Below are 19,651 nucleotides of genomic sequence, written 5' to 3'. Positions count from 1 at the left end.
TAAATCTTAGGTTTGTATACCGTGCCATCTCCGCCATCACCGACGTGCATTACCTTACACTTATCCACGTTGAACCTCATTTGCCATGTCGCTGCCCATTTCTCGTGCGTGGTTAAGTCGCATTGCAGATCTAGTGCTTTGTGGTACAAAAACTATTGCAGCGAAATAAGATGCTGTCTGTCCGGTGCTATGTGATGCAATTAAAAATAAAATATCAACCAAGTGGGGTAATATAAGTGTACAAATGTGAAAAACCACAGTGTATGTGGCTAAGCAAAAACTATGAATACATGAGGAAATGGTGAATCGAGGCATAAATGACAGGCATATTAATTGAGAAAAAAGGCAATATTAGTGAGATATAAACATTAAGATAAAACATATGAATGAAAAAACATACCATATATCCTGCTACAACTCGCTGCAAATACAGCTAAATCAAATCTAACACATTCTTGGAATGAGAATCAGAGTAAGAGAAATTGTGAAAGGTCCCATGAAGAATAAAGACTGAGAGAAAATCCATGTGAATTAAAAACTTATGCTGGGTTTTACTAAGCAGAGTAAGAGCATTTTACTGCGGGCCAGCGAGGTAAATGCTCAAAGGCTTAAAAGAATTCAATGAGCATCAGAGCATTTACCTCACCGGCCCATGGTAAAATGCTCTTATGCTGCTTAGTAAAAGGAGTCTTTAGTGATATAATCCAGGTCTAGTACAGGAATCTGCCATAATGGTGAGCAGTATAATCCTTATGTGTGCCCAAAAGAATCGGTGAGAACTATAATGAAAGTGATCAGAAGAACTGCAGTGACAGTATCCCTCGTGTGAAGGGATATATAGCCAATAGGTAAGTAAAAGATACACACATCCTATAAATATTGTGATTTCTATGAAGTTCGAATGCATTAACACATAGGTTCCACAGCATGAAGAAAGAAAGAAACAGCCCCCACTGGGACAAAAACTGAGGCCTTACACATAAAGTAAGATACATACATACTAAAAAAAAAAAAAAAAAGTCAAAAAGACAGAACTATAAAATGCATATTTTAAAGATATGTCATAAAAACAGAAGATAAGGATTTGCTATAAATGCTATGACATGAAAGAAACCCAGCACGGCAAAGCGTCTGAAGTAGTGATCACTGTGAAACTGAAAGTAATGCATGCATGGGGGCAGTATTAAAAGAACATCATAGTGAATGACGTCACTTGCACAGGAACTAAAATAAAGTAGTTAAAACATAGGGAGGGAACTAAAGAAAAGTTAAAAATAGAGTGCTCCAAAATGTTGAATGTTCGGTTCCTGTATCTCTGGAAGTGCAGAGGGGACTATTTGATAGCTTCTTGTTTTTCGACAAGGTATTTTTTTAGTATGTCTCTTCATGTGTGTGTTCCTCCTGTATCATCATCCTTGAATACCATTTCTGACCACAGGTTTCATCTGTGCTGGTTCACCACTCTGAGCAGGAGTGCACCATTCCAAGGAGGTGTTCAAGCAGCATTCTCTTAATGTAGTAGGCCAGTGCGCTAGATCTTGGACAACTTGTCTCTAAAACTGGTTAAATACCTTCTGGATCTCTTAGAGTTCAGTTCAAAAACCCATTCTGTCAGCATGCACCTTAGTAGAATTAATGCTTACTTGTCATTTTTGCTTCTACTGGCCAACATGATTTATTCTCTGTTTTTTTTTTCATTAGTATTATATGCCGAGTAACTCCTCAAAAGCACTAGGATAAAAAAATAATTTGCTACTCTGACAAAAAGAAGTTAGAGAGGTGTTGGTGACAGTAACACACACTCGGATGTTCCATTGTGTGTCACTTGATCCTCAAAGTGAGAGACGTTGATGGTGTCTATTAGCATGCAAAATAATAAACCTGAGGTTTACAGAGATTAGCAAGAGCTACAGATGGTGAATTGTTTCACTAGAGCATGTCCTCCCTATGTATTGAAGCTGATTATACACATTCATCTTTTTATTAATGCTGTAGACTGCATATATATTTACTTTGGTCTTGTGTTGATAAAATTGAAACAGGTGCTAGAAAGTGTCTTGACGTTGAATTCTGCAAGATTCTATTTCATCTAAACAGCCTTTTTCTGTCTCTCCTTTCCCAGATATGGTTTATCAGGCAGTGATGTTCTAGATAATGTGGCATGTGCTCGAGCATTCAACACTGACCATCAAACTCAGCTTCTCTATCAGGCATCTGCCATGATGACTGAATCCAGGTAAGAATTCTGCTCAACTTAAGTCTTTGTTTTCTGTAGAATAATCAGAGGAACAAAGTGCTCTGGCATGAGAGAGAAATGGCTGTCCTGTTAGTCAGGTATAGAGAATGACACGGGGACAAATTTTTCCCCATCCCCACAGGAACTGTCCCGTCCCCATGAGTTTTGTTGCTGCCCCTGCCCCATTCCTGTAAGCTCAGCCTTAATCACACAAGCCTCAAACAATTATGATTTTAAAGTGTTTGAGGCTTGTGCAGATGAGGATGGAGTTTGCAGGAATGTGGTAGGGACGGGAAAAGAACTTGTGGGGATGGGGTGGGGAAATGAGTTCCCACAGGGATGGGGAAAAATTTGTCCCCGTGTCATTCTCCAGTCAGGACAGGTGATAACTAAACATTAGCTTCTTGTGTCATCAGGTAAAGTAGAAAGCCTAGGTTTTGCTTTTGAGAAGAGCATGAGCCCTTTTCTTGGCTGCAAATATCTTATAATTCAAGTAAAGTAGATGGTTGAATTGGAATAACAGCTCTCCTTTATCTTTGTATCTATGCAAAGTTAAATTTCAAAATATTTTTCAAATTGACATCTTGAGAGTAAAACGTTTTTGTGAAAATTTTGGAAAACTAAAGATCAAATTTAGAATGTGGCATGGAAAAAAATATGGTTGATAAAATATTGCTGAACCTGAAAATATTTTGAATTTTCTGATTATTCAGTTTCTTTCTGATCTCCATTTTCTTCTATTTCATCTCTCTGATTTCTCTTTAGTTTTGTGTCCTTTTTGTCCATATTTATTAACATACACTGTGTGTCTGTCCCTTTTCTCCTTTCCCTATTTTTCTTCTTCCTCCCTCTCGTTCTTTATCTACCTTCTCTTTTTTCCTGAAGTTTGTGCATTGAGTTATTTAAAGTTATGCATTTATGTATAGTTTTGCTCACCAGTAACCACAGTGACAGCAATAATTTATATCTTCACAGCAAAGCTGTGAAGTACCGTAGTTCTGTTTAATTTCTAAATCTGAGTGACTGTGCCACATGTTTCTTGCATCTTTTTAACATAGAAATTGGTTTCTTTTAATTATCAGAGCTACTATGGTGCTCAGTTTCATTGTATGTATAAAGATTCTCCCAGTGATGAGGGTTGGCTTTACAAGCTGCTTGTGAGCTTTTCTTAATTGGCTTGAACCTGGAATAAATGGTGCTGATGGTTATAATTTTTTTTAAAAAAGGCATAAAGTGCTATACATGAGTGCTGTATTTTATATTTTTAGGTATGCTTTACTGATTGTTGACAGTGCTACAGCCCTCTACAGGACAGATTACTCTGGTAGGGGAGAGCTGTCTGCTAGACAGATGCATTTGGCAAGATTCCTCCGCATGCTGCTTCGACTTGCAGATGAAGTAAGCAAGTACTGTGTTCTTTGTCACTCTTCTTGCATTTTTCTGTATATTGCAGAGCCCCGTTTAATCCTTGATTCTTTCTTCTTTTCTGGAAGTTTGGTGTGGCTGTAGTGATCACTAACCAAGTGGTGGCACAAGTAGATGGAGCTGCTATGTTTGCTGCAGATCCAAAAAAGCCTATTGGAGGCAACATTATAGCACATGCTTCAACCACCAGGTATGTAAACACACTACAGATATACCAGTCTTATGACATGGGTTTCATGCTCTTGAGATGTACTTAAGACCATCAGTGATTTGACAGAAGGAACCAGAGGCATTCTTTACAACAGACCAAAGCAAACAATACATTTTTGAATCAAAAATTAGGGCAATCCCCTGTCAACTGATACAATTTCAAGGAGGGTTCTCCACTCGGCCATCTCAGAAATTGATGAAATCTTTTCAGTGGCAATAATGGGGACCTCTAATGAAGATAGCCAGAATTTTGGGGCATGATCTCAACTAGGTCCAGAGTTAGGGGCCCCTTTATTTCAGCCACTCTTTTTGTATCCATGGAAGATACTAAAAATATATTGGCTTTGAATTCAGGTTATGGAAAGAACAATTGGTCAACCAGGGGGTGAAAGCCCCATTTCTAGGACATTTTAGGACATTTCTAGGACATTTTAGGCTGAATCCAAATATGCTGCTCAGAACAGTGACAGATGTTTTGTTGGATCACTAGGCAGCCATAAAGTTGGTAAAAGCATTTGTCACGGAATGTGTATGCTTGATTAGCCATGCCACCTAATCTAGAAGCATCCTAGAGTTAAGAATTCAGGAAATGTGAGAGACTACAGCTAGTGGATGCACCACAAATGTTTAAGTCTACTGACCTCTAGAGGGCTGTAGCACTTTGAGCTTTGTAGCCCCAAAATTGCTCTTTCTTATGGTACAAAAAAGAAAAGGATTATAGAATGTACAGTTGTGATATATGGCTTCAAATATAACTATAACCACCTAAAGATATTTACTTGATAGATGCCGTTATCGGAGACTAGCCAGAACAGGTTCCTAACATGGAGAAAAGATCTCAGTGTTTCCCAGGAATCAACCCAGGAAATTATTATTATTTTCAAAATCTCTTTAAATAGAAAATATAAGGAACCCGCACTTATCTTAATATCCTCTGATACGGGAAAGATGACCGCAGCTCAGTTGAATACACTCTCCCGGTGCAGTTTTCAATTTAACATAGTCTAGATCATCTTATAATTCCTGACAGGCCCTGTTTCGCAATCATGCTGCATCAGGGGAATTTATTTGAAAACGAGCTACTGCTTCAAAAATCTTCTTTGAGAAAAACACTGGGAAACACTGAGGTCTTTTCTCCGTGTTAGGAACCTGTTCTGGCTAGTCTCTGATAACAATGGAAGAAAATTGACTATGATTCACACCAGTTTCTAGAGAGTGGAACTACTTTAAAGTACGCTCAGAGAAGTGAAACTCTAAAGAGAGAGAGATACCCCCTCTTAAGACATCCAGTTACTGCATATTCAATTTAAATAGTCACTCTCTAAGAAGCTGGTGGTATTATTTTTTCTTTTTTTCAAAATTTTCTTATAGTTTCAAAGTGAACGTTTTTTCTCATGCTGCAACTTGATTTCAATATTTATCACTGGAACATTGATACGATGTACTTATCTCATAAGAATAGTCTTATGGGGTCCCAACGTGGCCCCGTTTCGTGATCTGCTTCACGAGACCTAGCTGTAAAAAGTGTTAGGTTCTCTTTGAAACTGTTACGAATTTCCGTGAGATAATCGTTTGCAAAAATCGCTCAATGGCTGGGAGCGATTATCTCACGGAAATTCGTAACAGTTTCAAAGAGAACCTAACACTTTTTACAGCTGGGTCACCTGAAGCGGGTCACCTGAAGCAGATCACGAAACGGGGCCACGTTGGGACCCCATAAGACTATTCTTATGAGATAAGTACATCGTATCAATGTTCAAGTGATAAATATTGAAATCAAGTTGCAGCATGAGAAAAAACGTTCACTTTGAAACTATAAGAAAATTTTGAAAAAAAGAAAAAATAATACCACCAGCTTCTTAGAGAGTGACTATTTAAATTGAATATGCAGTGACTGGATGGTAAACTCTTGTCTTAAGAGGGGGTATCTCTCTCTCTTCAGAGTTTCACTTCTCTGAGCATACTTTAAAGTAGTTCCACTCTCTAGAAACTGGTGTGAATCATAGTCAGTTTTCTTCCATTATAATCACAGAATTCAACTGACGCTTATAAAAGCATTTCCCTGTTTTTGGCAGAAACGTAGTCTCTGATAACGGCATCTATCAAGTGAATATCTTTAGGTGGTTATATTAATTTTTTTATATTCCGCTTGTATTAAATGTGGCAGCTGAGGCTTCTTTTGTTGCATGCGCCTACCATACCAGACTGCGTCAAGCCCTGTTGGCAGAGGACAACACTTACTCCCATTTCCTATTTCAGTAATGGACTATGTAGAAGATGCTCTATATGATTTCAGTTATGAACAAGGTTTCTGCTTATTCGATCTCCGCTTGTAGAATGTTCTGGATCAGACAATAGGCAGGATATTCAGCTTCCAAGAACACAGCAGGCTGCCCATTCAAGGGTCAAATGCTAGTTAGAAAAGGACTGGACAATTTTATGGCCAGTGTGTTAGATTATCGCCTAATGTCGTTACCAGGTAGCTGACTGTGAGTCCTGGGGATTCAGATTGTACTTCCTTTCAGAGTAGAGAATGACATGGGTGTCGTTCTTTAAGGAAAGAGGGAAGAACTAGTATGAATGGACACAGCCACTGACCCTCAAGCCTTGCATTAAAGAATGCTGGTGTAGAAGGACCGAGGTTGAGATAGGCACTAAAGAATGACATGGGATGGTTTCCCGCAGGGACAAGAACAAAAATTTTGTCCCTTTGTCATTCTCTATTTTGGAACCCTTGACAAATTTCCTCAAATCTCAGTGTGGTCCTCTGCCCATAGATCATTTCAAGGATCTCAGTAGAGGTTTGTAGGTTCCAGGAGAGCTCGGACCTCTAGCGCACATTTTTATTTATTTTATTTAAAAAATTTCTATACAATTTAAAACTAAATGGTTTACATAATTTACATTCATAATTTTGTAAAAACATGATAAAACAGACACAAACGATCATCAGAAATCATATCTACAAACTAATACCATAGCTTATATAATGCGAATCATGAATAATTCATCAGTTGTGCAGAGAGAAAAATTATTGGCTAAAAAAGACAGGTTGGTAGCTGAACTCCCCTCACATTGAAGGGAAGTTGTCTGTTTATTGGGAGGCTGAAGTGAGGATTTGCTCAGACCACTGGGGTGGACATCATTCAAAAGGGATGCAAGCATGAATCCTTTTGTCCTCTCCTGAACTTATTTGTAGTCCTTCTGGCCGCTTGGCCAGAGAAAGTGGTCAGGGTATGAGCAACGGTAAAAAGCTTCTGGATATTCAGGCTGTAGAGCCAGTACCAGCCAAAGTATCGAACTTGGGCAGCTACTCCATATGTTTCATTGTGACTAAGAAAGACTAGGACGAATAGAGACCAATGCTGGATCTGAAGTCAGTCAATGCAACACTGAAGGTGCCCCAATTCCACATGGAGATCGTGCAGTCAGTCATAGTTTTGCTGGCACCAGGAAATTTCTTGTCTCTCTAAGTTTGGTAGAGGCTTAATTATGTATTCCCATATTTCCGGCTCACAGGACGTTCCTGAGATTCCATGGACTGGAAAGACATTTACAGTTTTCAGCGCTCTTATTTGCTAGTCCATTGTTGCAGCACATCTGCACAAGGCAAGAATCCAGGTACATCCATGCTTGGACAAATGGCTGATCAGAGCTTGGTCCAAGCACAAGGGAGAGACAGCAGTGGCACAAGTTGCCCAACCACTGCAGGACCTAGGTTGATTCTTCAACTTTTGGAAGAGTCAGTTGGAGCAGTCTAGTAGTTGACAGCTGACAAGACTGACTTCCCAAGGAACCGGTTTTTGTGTGCAGATTGCAAACTAGATGATGGCATACAAACTATTTACAATATATATATGCTAATATAAGTCGATCCAAATATAAGTTGAGACCCCCATTTTTCCCCCAAAAAAGGAGGGAAAATAGTTGACTCGAATATAAATCGGGTGGCTTAATATTCAAGTGCCCTGCCCAGATCTGCACCCTCCCTGTCAGCCACTGCACACAGTCCTCTTCACCCCCTCCCTGCAACGGTGTCGAGCAGCGGAGAGAATAGCATTAGAGATTGCTTCATTGGCAGAGTTACATAGTGTAGTGCATGAGATGAGGGAGGAGATTGTGGCAGAGGGGGTGCGCGGGTCAATAGCCTGAAGATTCCTGAACATATTGGTAAGTATTGATTTTGTCTTGGTAGGAGGATGTTGAGTTGTGAATGTTATCAGAGAGATGGTCAGAGAGCAGGCCGTGTAGTTGTATAAAAAAAAAAGCCTAAAAATGGTCTTAGGGATATTTGGAGCATTGAGATTAGAAACATAGAAAAAGACGGCAGAAAAGGGCTATAGCCCACCAAGTCTGCCCATTCCAATTATCCGCCCCCCAGAGTTCACTCCCCTAGAGATCCCAGGTGAATATCCCATTTCTTCTTAAAATCCGTCATGCTGCTGGCCTTAATCACCTGCAATGGAAGTCTATTCCAATGATCCACCACTCTCTCGGTGAAGAAGTACTTTCTGGAGTCGCTATGAAATTTCCCTCCCCTGATTTTCATCGGATGCCCTCTGGTGTTTGAGGGTCCCATGAGACAGAAGAGATCATCTTCCAACTCGATGCGTCCCGTGATGTACTTATACGTTTCAATCATGTCTCCCCGTTCTCTTCTTTCCTCAAGTGAGTACAGCCGCAACTTTTTTAGTCTTTCTTCATACGTGAGATCCTTGAGCCCCAAGACCATCCTTGTCGCCATTCGTTGAACCGACTCGATTCTTAGTATGTCTTTACGGTAGTGTGGTCTCCAGAACTGAACACAGTACTCTAAGTGAGGCCTCACCATGGATCTGTATAACGGCATCATTACTTCAGGTCTCCTGCTGACAAAACCTCTGCGGATGCAACCCATCATCTGTCTTGCCCTGGAGGAAGCCTTGTCCACTTGATTGGCAGCCTTCATATCCTCACTAATAATCACCCCTAGATCGCGTTCTGCGGTGGTCTTAACCAATGTTTCCCCATTCAGTACATAAGTTCTACGCGGATTACTCTTGCCCAGGTGCATTATCTTGCATTTTTTAGCATTGAAGCCTAGCTGCCAAGTAGTTGACCATCTTTCCAGCAGTAGTAGATCATGTGTCATATTGTCAGGTAATACGCTTTTGCCTACTATGTTGCAAAGTTTGGCGTCGTCAGCAAACAGTGCAACCCTTCCTTTAAGTCCTTGCGTCATATCTCTTATGAATAAATTGAATAAAATCGGGCCCAGGACTGAGCCCTGCGGCACCCCACTGATCACATCCGACGCCTTGGATGGGATACCGTTCACCACCACCCTTTGAAGTCTACCGCTCAGCCAATCCCCAACCCAAGTAGTTAGAGTGTCTCCCAACCCCATCGTTTTCAACTTGTTCAGTAGCCTTCTGTGTGGGACGCTATCAAATGCTTTACTGAAATCCAAATATACCACATCCAGTGATTCTCCGGCATCCAGTTGTCTAGTAACCCAGTCAAAAAAGTTAATCAGATTAGATTGGCATGATCTACCCTGGGTGAACCCGTGTTGGTGGGGGTCATGTAGGTTATCCTCGTTTAAGATTGTGTCAAGATTCTGTTTAATCAGAGTTTCCATGAGTTTACACACTACAGATGTGAGACTCGCTGGTCTGTAGTTTGCCGTCTCTGTCCTGCAGCCCTTTTTGTGGAGTGGAACTACGTTAGCTGTTTTTCAGTCCAAGGGGACTCTTCCTGTGCGTAAGGAAAGATTGAAAAGCACAGATAATGGTTCCGCCAGGACTTCGCTCAATTCCCTGAGCACCCTGGGATGTAGGTTGTCCGGTCCCATGGCCTTGTTTACTTTGAGTCTTGATAGTTCGTTGTAGACGCTACTGGGCGTAAACTCGAAATCCTGAAACGGGTCTTTCTGGTTATCTCCCGTCTGAAGTTGTGGACCAGCTCCTGGTGCTTCACAGGTGAAGACTGAACAGAAGTATTCGTTTAGTAGGTTTGCCTTGGCAGAATCTGATTCTGCAAAGTTACCGTCTGATTGCTTCAGCCGTTCTATCCCAACTTTGTTTCTTTTCCTGTCACTAATATAGCTAAAGAAAGTTTTATCCCCTTTCTTAATATTCCGTGCTAGCTCTTTTTCCATTCGGAGTTTGGCCTCTCTGACTTCTTTTTTGACAGATTTAGCTCTGTCTAGGTAGTCCTTTTTCGCCTCCTGGTACCCTAAATGTTTGTAGGTGATGAATGCTTCCTTTTTCTTCTTAACTAGGTCCGAAATTTCTTTAGTGAACCATCGGGGTCTTTTGGTTCTCCTGCTTTTACTTACTGTTCTTATGTATCGGTTTGTTGCTTCATGTAGGATAGACTTCAGAGACGACCACATATCCTCTAAATTGTCAGATTTTGTTTGTTTATATAGCTCCTGATAGACGAAATCTCCCATACGGTTGAAGTCCGTGCCTCTAAAGTTGAGAACCCTTGTTGCTGTGGTTGACTTAGAGAAACCTTTCCTGAGGTTGAGCCATATCATATTATGGTCGCTGGAGGCCAGTGTATCACCCACCGAGACATCTAAGACGCTATCCCCGTTGGTGAGTACAGGTCCAGAATCGCCTGGTCCCTGGTGGGTTCCAGCACCATTTGCTTGAGACGTGCACTCTTTATGGAGGTTAATATTCTTTTACTGCTACCTGTAGTTGCGGTGAGTGTGTTCCAATCTACATCGGGCATGTTGAAGTCTCCCAGCACTACTGTGTCCCCGTGTAGTGTGGGAGACATCAGATTTCAGCATCTCAATGGCCACAAATTTGGTCTTGGAGAATAAGATGTACAATGTCAGCGTCTATGAGGTAGACTTGTTTTTTTCTGTTACATAGAGCTTTTTGGACCCCAGTTAGATTACAAAAATTAAATAGTTCCATGTCTAATAGATGCTGGCATTGTAATATGGATGTAGGGATCATCTTTGTATTATTGTCCCCATATCTTAGCTTTTGGAACTCAATCTGGGATCAAATAAATTGTTTATTGGAAAATCATGTAGCGTTATCTTATGATACTGTGATATTTGGAATGTCCATGAGAAAAAAGAGTCAGATATCATCGAGTAACAATAAACTTTTATTGATCATGACAGGAGTTGCCATCCAACATATTACCAATAACTGGAAAGATCACAGTAGACTTAATTTTAATTTTTGGTGGAATTCGTTGTCACTTATATAGAATGGAAAGATCACTGGCGGTACAGAATGGAAAGTATAAAAGTTTTATAAAAATATGGGAGCCATTAACATCTTTTTGTCATGATTAAATGCCATTTTTCTATTAATTATACACCACTTAGTGATGAAAGAGGGGAAGGGTTTAATGGGAGGGTTTATGATCTTATAATGAATAATGGGCTTAGAGGGAGGGTTGCGTTTATATTTATAAGATACAATGATAAGATGTTCAAGTGATCTAATTAATAGTGTTTATTATGATTTCTGTACACTTGATGAAAGTTTAAAAACGAATAAAGAATTAAAAAAAAAAAGATGATGGTCAGAGAGCGGAAGAATTGTGGTGGAGAAGTTGGCTTGCCACTGCTGCCCACTTACATAATCCTGTGCTGCATGGGGCCTTTAACTTAAGGCCCATGCTGAAGTAATGCTTTGCCCTGCCCACCCCCACACCTGGTGGTGGATGTACTGTCAAAGGGGGGCAGGACAAAGTGCTTCAGCTTGGACTTGTACAAACAGGGTATATATAGTCCTGATCCCTTTTAAGGGGCCAGCGAAGGAGAAAGTAGGGGTTGACAGCAGGGAGTGAAGGGGATGGAGATAACAGGATGGTGGTAAGGAAGGGGAGATGAGCAATTGGGAGGATAAAGAGGGGAAGGATTGATGCTGGAAATGTGGGGTGGAGGTAGAGAGAATACAGAGAGATGTTGAACTATAGAGGAGGAGAGAATGGTAGCCCTCTAGGGGCATCCGAGACTCCTGGCCCTCTATTCCACTACCTCTAAGATTTTTGCTAGCAATAGTGTATTAGTAATTGGGCATTAGCTACAACATTCCATCACATTCAGAACCTCAGCCTTAAATAATGGTGTTAAGACAACAGATTTTAGTGAATTTAAACCCCCAACTAACAAGCATCCAGTTAGTCCTCCAGATGACAAGTCATTGAGCTCCAGAGTGCTGCTTCTCTTGTAACAATCCTGCGGGGCAAGGATCAAGAACACAATTACCCTTTGCATTACCAAGTTATTAACATCAAAAACAAGTACCACTGACTAAAGAAATTAAGCAAAAATCCCTTAAAACCAGCTTACCCTCAGTCTTGTCTTTGCCTCATTGGGAACTTGAGGAATCTAGAGCAGCCAAAGAATAGAAGTGTGGCCACAAACCTCTCTCTTGCAAGGTTTCAATTTGGGTTTTAAAAGTCCTAGGGCTAGATTCACTAAGCCCACTGATCAAGTCCTGACCACATAGCGACCCGATTTTTCTACGACCCGATTCACTAACCTCGTGGCCAATCATCCTCCGATCAGATCCAATCCGCTAATGAAATGAGGGGAAATGGCATGCAAAGAAGAAAGGATGCGATTCACTAACAAATGCAGGCACACCGACTGGGCTGGCTGATCCAAAACAAGCGACTGCTGAGGACCAGTCACTTGTGTAAAAACCCTGGTCTCCTGCTCTGGCCACCCTGCTCTCTGACCCGATCTCCTGCTTGTCTGCCCCGACTCTCCTGCCCTTCCCCGCAGATTTAAAGCGGGTTAAAACCATGGGCTCGCAAAGTTAAAAAAGCTCACGAAAAATAAAGGTTTGTTTTATGGTTTTTTTTTTTAAAAAGACTTTTCCAGCTGTGCCGGGCACGGAGGGCCAGCGCATGCGCAGACCATCTACAGATGATCTGCGCATACGTCGGGATTGCTGGAGAGTGATCTGTGCAGTCGGTTGGGGCGTGATTACGATCATCCTCATTTACATGAGGACGCATCATGAATCGGCTCCCTGGACCCGGATCGGGACCCGGATCGGATCGGAAGGCTGTTTTGTGTATCTGGCCCCTAGTAATTTGGCTTTCATTAGGCATGTAATTGGAAACATCAGGTAATATCTTAAGCCCTAAAAAATTAGAAAACGATAATCGTTCCCTAGTTTCATTGTTCCTAGAGGCAATTATTCGGATTTGCAACCTTGCACCTTTTTATTCTGTTACTTTATTTTTTATTTATTTATTTATTTAGATTTATATTCCGTTCTCCCAGTAGCTCAGAACGGTCTACAAGTAAACATACACAGTAGAAGTAGTTAGGCAAATAAATGTGCAATAGGTTTAGATGCTTGGACATACAAGATTGAGCAGTATTTATCAGGCTACAGACAATTTTTCAGAGTATAGACAATTTATCAGAGTACAGACTAAGAGAGGACTATACTGAAATTTAGGAGAAGTTAAATAGGGGAGAGAAGAGAGAGGTGGGGTTTAAGGGGGGGTGTAGACTGAGGGAGACCTTAGTTGAAGAGGAGGGTCTTTACCATTTTACGGAATGTCAATAAAGAGTTCTGTTGCCTGAGTTGGGGGGGGAGTTTATTCCAGAGATGTGGGATGAAGTGGCTGTAGGATCGTTTGCGGGCAGTTTCTGAGAGGAGGGACCTTCCAGGGGGAATGCATAGGCGTATTTCCGATTTTGAGCGGAGGGTGCGAGTGGGGGTGTAGATGGGAAGCTTAGATTTTATGTAGGAGGGGGTGGTGGCATAAATTCTCTTGTGGGCTACTGCTAGGGCCTTGAAAGCACAGCGCTGGCTAATTGGGAGCCAGTGTTCAGCGCAGAGTGCTGGGGAGACGGGATCATGGTAGTTGAGGTTGTGTAGGAGGCGGATAGCTGCATTTTGGACACGTTGGAGGCGTTTGAGATTATTTTTGGTTAGTCCATTAAATAGGGAGTTACAGTAATCCATTCTGGAGAGGACATATGCGTAGAGGAGTTGGGCGAGGTCAGGTGTGGAGATGTAGGGTTTGATCCTTTTCAGTTGGCGGAGGTAGTAGAAGGAGGTGGAGATTACTTGGGATATGTGGGCAGATAGGGATAGGTGTCCGTCTAAGGTTACTCCTAGGCTGCGTACTTGATCTGTTGCCGTTAGTAGAGTGGAGTCCCATGCTAGGGTAGGACGTGTGAATTTGGTGCTTTTTTTTCTGATCCATAAGAGTTCTGTTTTAGTGGCGTTTAGTTGAAGTTTGTTGTTTGACATCCAAGTTTTCATATCAGAGAGGCAATGTTGGAGGTTAGTAATTTGGGACGATCGGTTCTCGCCTAGTGGGAGGAGCAGCTGGATGTCATCTGCATAAGAGTGGATTTTAATGCTATATTTCTGCGCTATATCAATGACAGGCCTGATGTAGAGGTTGAATAGGAGGGGGGATAGAAGGGCGCCTTGAGGAACACCATATTTTATAGGCTTGGGGCCTATAGAGAAACTCCTCAGCAAGTTGAGCTTCTCTTAAAGCTTCATGTGTGAGTAGTTATATATTTTCTTTCTCTCAATATTTGTCCCTAAAGTGTCAACAATATATACTTAGCAGCAAATGGACTGGAATTTATGACTAAATAAATGCGTTTTTGTCTTCTCAGGCTGTATTTGAGGAAAGGCAGAGGGGAAACCCGAATCTGCAAGATCTACGATTCTCCTTGTCTTCCTGAAGCAGAAGCAATGTTTGCTATTAATCCTGATGGAATAGGAGATGCTAAAGACTAAGAAGTGTGTAACTTCCCCTTGTAAATACTGTAACATTTAGACAGTATGGGACACCAAATAGAAGAAAGGTCCAACGAGTATCACAAAACTTCTGGCGAGATATGTGGCAGCACCAAAACAGTTAATTGTGTAAATTTAAATAAAAGGGATACATGTGAAACTTAGTTGGCTACAGATGATACCAAGTGCCCAAGTTAGTAATTATTCCTTCAATCCAGAACCATTTTTAGCTAGAGAGATGTTCTTTTGCAGCTAAAATTAATAACTAATCCAAAAGTGATGTCATGTGTGAACAGTGCTTTGGGGTATTAAAACTGCCAAACTTGACTGTAAACATCAAACTTCAATGGAGTAAAAAGACCTCAGTATTCAAGCACAAGGCAATCTTATGGAGCTGTCCATCACAGGTCTACAAAAAACACAATCCACTCTATGCAATTTCAATTTATATTACAGACTTCAATCAGTTCATATTTTCATCTAGTTTCACTGTAATTGTCAAAGTAGCAAATGTTCCCAATTCCTCACTTCAAATGTAGCTATAAACGATGTGTAGTATGCCCTTCAGCCATTAAGGAAAAAACAGCATGTGCAAATTCAAACTTCAAACTTATCTTAACCGACTCAATTTCAAAGGGCCACTAACTCAGTGGGGGGGGGGAAACTCTTCTACCACTCTCTTATCACCACTCATTTCATCCAAACTCCTGACAGAAGTATATCTGTTTTGCTTGAGCCACGAAGCTGTGTTGGGGGAAGCCGCTATTCCCAGCGTCCACACTGCAGCTTAACTAAAACAAGATCTCTCTGAAACAAGTTTTCTCTGAAAGGTACATTTTGCCCAGACAAAGCAAAGGCATATGGGAGCACAAGTACTGCAGCTGTGATCCTGTTACTTTTGCCAGGATTTTGACTTTCACTGTTTTCTGAGCTGGTGTCCAACCAGCCTTCAGCTCTCAGTTGATCAACCCAGAACTGCACATAAGAAATGAGTTCTGTGGCCTATCCAGCCTGGGTCACAAACTAATACTGTGTGAATTAATGGTAAGAAATATTGCCATTGTTTTGCAGACCAAGAGGTGTCTTGCATGATATGCAGGAGTAGACCTCCTCATGAGGATAACATGCCACGTCCCCAGTGACTCCACACATGTTCTTTTAGGTGAGACAGGGCTGACATTTGAATTAGGCCGGGATCACATTTTGTTTGAGGTTTCAGTGGCTTGTAGCTAGTAGTTTTGAAGCATATTTCCTAAAGATCCTGCTTATCCGATTTATCCCTTGTCACATTCTATGCTTCAAACAAAAGTCTGTGTGTGGTAGCACTGCTTACTTCCCCTGTCTTGTCTGTCATATTGTCATTTCTATAGCTACGTCACAAACTAATCATCGCAAACATGGGAACTCTAGGAAATTTCTAAAATTCATTATTTATTATAAATTTACAGTGTAACATTTCTCTTTAAAAAATGAAGATTCTGGTGTTTGGAACATGATGATTAGAGAAACCTATAATCTGTAAAATTATGAATATCCTTTTCATTTAATTTGTACGTGGTTTAGATGCTACTACACGAGACTGTTAGCAGATAAAACAGTCTAGAAGTCTTCCCATGACTGCAGTTTAAAATGGAGACTGAGAGCAAATCTGTCAGCAGAGGAAATGACTTTTTCATTTGTGTGAACTGCTCAATAGCATTCTTTGAAATGCACCTTTGATGTTGCAATTATAAGATTAACTTATATCCTATGACCATGAAAGTCATGCTGTCAAAAAAAAGTATGTATTATACTTGTGGTCATTGTTACATTAATGCCCATTTTGTACTAATTGCTGGTTGATAAATTAGTCCACGGTTGGGGGGGTAGGTATAGAATGAATATATTTTTTTATGTTAAATTTCTTTAAACTTGTTTAGAGTAGAATATCAAAAGAATGAATCTGCCTTTTTTAGATCTAGGTTCTACTGGTTAGTGACTTATAAAGCCTGAGTCATTCTGTGAAATAAAGCTGCTGATTGTAATTCAGAATTCAACTGATTGATTGATTTATTTATTTTTTACCAGTTCAAGCCTATGAATTAATAAAAAGATGCTTTGAGTTTTAATTATGAAGCATCTTGAGTCACTGTTGCAATTGTTTTCCCTATAGCATTTCATTCCTTGTCATCCATACCAGACCAGTCAAGAACAAGTAAAGGGGTCCTTTTATCAAGCTGCGGTAGGGGTTTAACGCACGTAATACCACACGTTAAACTGCCTGCCGCACTAGCCGCTAATACCTCCATTGAGCAGGCGTTAGTTTTTTAGCCGGCCACGGGGGTTAGCGCGTGATGAAATGTCTGACGTGCTAACCCCGCTAGCGTGGCTTGATAAAAGGACCCCTAAGTATTTGTTGACCAATAGATGGAGAAAGTAGTTCCATGTGCTTTTCTCTTAAAGGGAATTGTGCAACCTAGAATGTTCAGTATTGATCTGTCTCCAGGTAAATAGTGACTGTGCTCTGAAGTTTCTTGACTTCTAAGCCCTGTTGACTTTTGAACTACTTTATTTCTAACTAACAGAAACTTAACATTTTTTACCTTATAGGAAATCTGCACACAGGACATACATGGAGGTTTTCAAGTCCCTTTCCCATTTCTCCTCCTACTCTGAGAGGAATATAGAGTTGAGCTGCAACCTGACTATTCATCTGTGACTAATTCTTGGTATGGTCTTCTGACTGGAAACCAGTTGAGTATGGGGTATACTTTACTGGAGATGGTTAATACCAGAGGGCAACAGGAATCCCTTCCTTTCTCTCTTCTCATGAAAAACAGGCTATCTCTGGAGGTTTCTTCCTATAGACAGTAGATATAGTCTCTACTTGAGTTTTGAATGCTCTCTGATGTGCTGGTTTCAAATGTAAATCTCCTCCCTTCTATTTTCAGTGATGTACTGAATATGGCACATTTCCTTCCTTTGAATATTTTTTTTCAGTTATTGGTGAAGTTTGCTTCAGTGTTCTTTGCCTCCTTCCTATGTTTCACCAGTAGATTTACAGAATTGCTTCAGCTAGCAATGGTGCACAATGGCACTGACCAGCCATATTCTGCTCTACCAGCTGACTCTTGTGCACAGCTGCATCAATTATCCCTAGTGCACTGATAGTTGGTTAGTTCTGGGTTTTTGCTGCTCCAGCTAATCCTGGCCCATGGTTATATCAACCAACTATACTACATAGTTTCTCCAGCTATTTTATATGCACTGATTCTACTTCTAGTGAATACCTATTCCAGCTGGCTCTGATGCTGTGCTAAGTCAATCAACTCATTTATACACCTACACTGATGTATCACTAGGCTTCCTTCAGCCATCTGCTCTAGACAGCTGTATTACGTGGTGGTGCCAGTCAGAAGTACAGCCAATTTTCAAGCCAGGAGCATCGACTTGTTTTCAGCACACCATCTACTCTACCTCCTCGGACAACTGAGTCCTTTGATCTAACTGTCAGCATTAGCATGCTGGCAGGTCTAGAGTACAAGCAAAGGATTCTGGGATATTATATTAAATAAATCAGATCCTCAGGAATGTCTGCACATAAACCAAATGGCCCAAGCCCAAATGTTACTAACAAAAGACCTTTTACTTAGAATGCCACTAAATGACTCCTAAAAGACCAGTACTTGAGATTAACACCCTTAGTACTGGGAAGTATCCTTCAAAGCCCTAGATTTTCAGAAGATGTGAAAAGAGCAGGTGCTAAAGGAATTCAGACATAGGCCTAGATGCACAAAAGTCAGTCGGTATTACCGACTGAATCGCTGTTGGCCAATTTGCTGGCTGATTCCCCAACAGCAATCGATGCACTAACAAGTTTGCAAGCAAATGTGACCAATTCAATCACTCAGTCAGCGATTGACACAAGTGTAAAGCCCTAACAGCAGTGGCAGAAAGCAGCCTCAGATTTTGCGGGGTTTTTTAATGGCAAAAGCCCCTCCTCTGGGCCATGCCTTTCTACCCTGCGCCGGCACCCTGAGCCACTGTCCACACCTCCTCCCCCTTCCCTGCCAACCTGTGGCAAAATGACAGGAGGGATGCCCACTCCTTCCTGCCCTTTTTTTTTTTTTTTTTTCAGGTTTTAGGTCCGGGGGGCATCGCGTTTGCCAGGGGTCGTTGAAGAAGGCCGTCGGGGTTTTTTTTAATGGGATATATTTTGCGTGTGTAATACATGCAAAATATCTGTGCCATTGAAAAAAAAAACCAGGCAGACTTACCAACAGGTCTAGAGCAATTGGGTTTTACGATTAGTAAAACCCGATGCTACATAGCCAAGCAATGTTAGTGCATCAATCACTTGGCTATTTTGCATGGGGTCTTACTAATTTGAATGGATCGGATCAGAAAATGGGCAGTTTTGTGCATTGGGTTAGGGAATCCAATCCAATCGATCACTAGACAATCGGTAAGTTTTGTGCATCCCCCAGTTAGAATAGCTCCAGCTACCAGTTCTTCAGGGGTCTCTCATCTTGTCAATTAAGAGCCATTGTTTCAAACAGATACCAAATTGTAACGGAGGAAGATACTGAAAGTTAATATTTTTAACCCAAACAAGTCTATAAAGTTAGGCTTCAAACCCTTTGCCTCCTCTCTCTTCCTCTTAGCCTTTCACACCCCTGCAGGTAACATTCAGAAAAACAGGGCATTCATTCAAGCAAGACATAGACACACAAACAGAAGTAGCTCTAAATCTAATTTATGCTCTATATTTGTAAAAGCCTTTTCCTATAAAATATGCTTTTTATGCACCACCTGGTTCTTTTCTCAGTATCTCACTGCCTCTGAGGCCTGAACCCGAGACCCAAAATACATTAGAAAATGCAAAAACAAAAAACATACTAGTGTCGGCAGTTCTTCCTTTGTCAAAGGCTCCTGGTGGCTTCAAGCAATGCACTTGATGCAACAGGACCTTCTCAGGTACAGACCCACATAATTGGTGTGTCCATTGCCTAGGTCCTGACCATCGAGATACATCTTACAAACTCTGCTCAAAATT

The 19,651-nt window shown here is 41.1% G+C and overlaps 1 protein-coding gene across 4 annotated transcripts in view; it reads left to right on the top strand.

The window, feature by feature from the left end:
* Positions 1 to 18,911, top strand: part of RAD51 (RAD51 recombinase) — a 45,769-nt gene extending 26,858 nt beyond the window's left edge. For 2 of the 4 annotated variants that reach the window (XM_033952718.1, XM_033952720.1), the window contains exons 7-10: positions 2,123 to 2,236; positions 3,505 to 3,634; positions 3,730 to 3,851; positions 14,493 to 16,647. In XM_033952718.1, coding sequence (XP_033808609.1) covers positions 2,123 to 2,236; positions 3,505 to 3,634; positions 3,730 to 3,851; positions 14,493 to 14,616 — 490 coding nt within the window. In that variant the 3' untranslated portion in view covers positions 14,617 to 16,647. Of the gene's footprint in view, positions 1 to 2,122; positions 2,237 to 3,504; positions 3,635 to 3,729; positions 3,852 to 14,492; positions 16,648 to 17,205 lie in introns of those variants that run through there. The other 2 variants (XM_033952719.1, XM_033952721.1) reach the window with 2 other exon arrangements.
* The last annotated feature ends 740 nt before the right edge of the window (positions 18,912 to 19,651 follow it).

The sequence above is a fragment of the Geotrypetes seraphini genome, chromosome 7, assembly GCF_902459505.1.
Source record: "Geotrypetes seraphini chromosome 7, aGeoSer1.1, whole genome shotgun sequence".
In the NCBI taxonomy this organism is placed as follows: domain Eukaryota; kingdom Metazoa; phylum Chordata; class Amphibia; order Gymnophiona; family Dermophiidae; genus Geotrypetes; species Geotrypetes seraphini.
The sequence above is the reverse complement of the archived record's forward strand: the minus strand, read 5'-3'. Positions and strand labels throughout refer to the sequence as shown.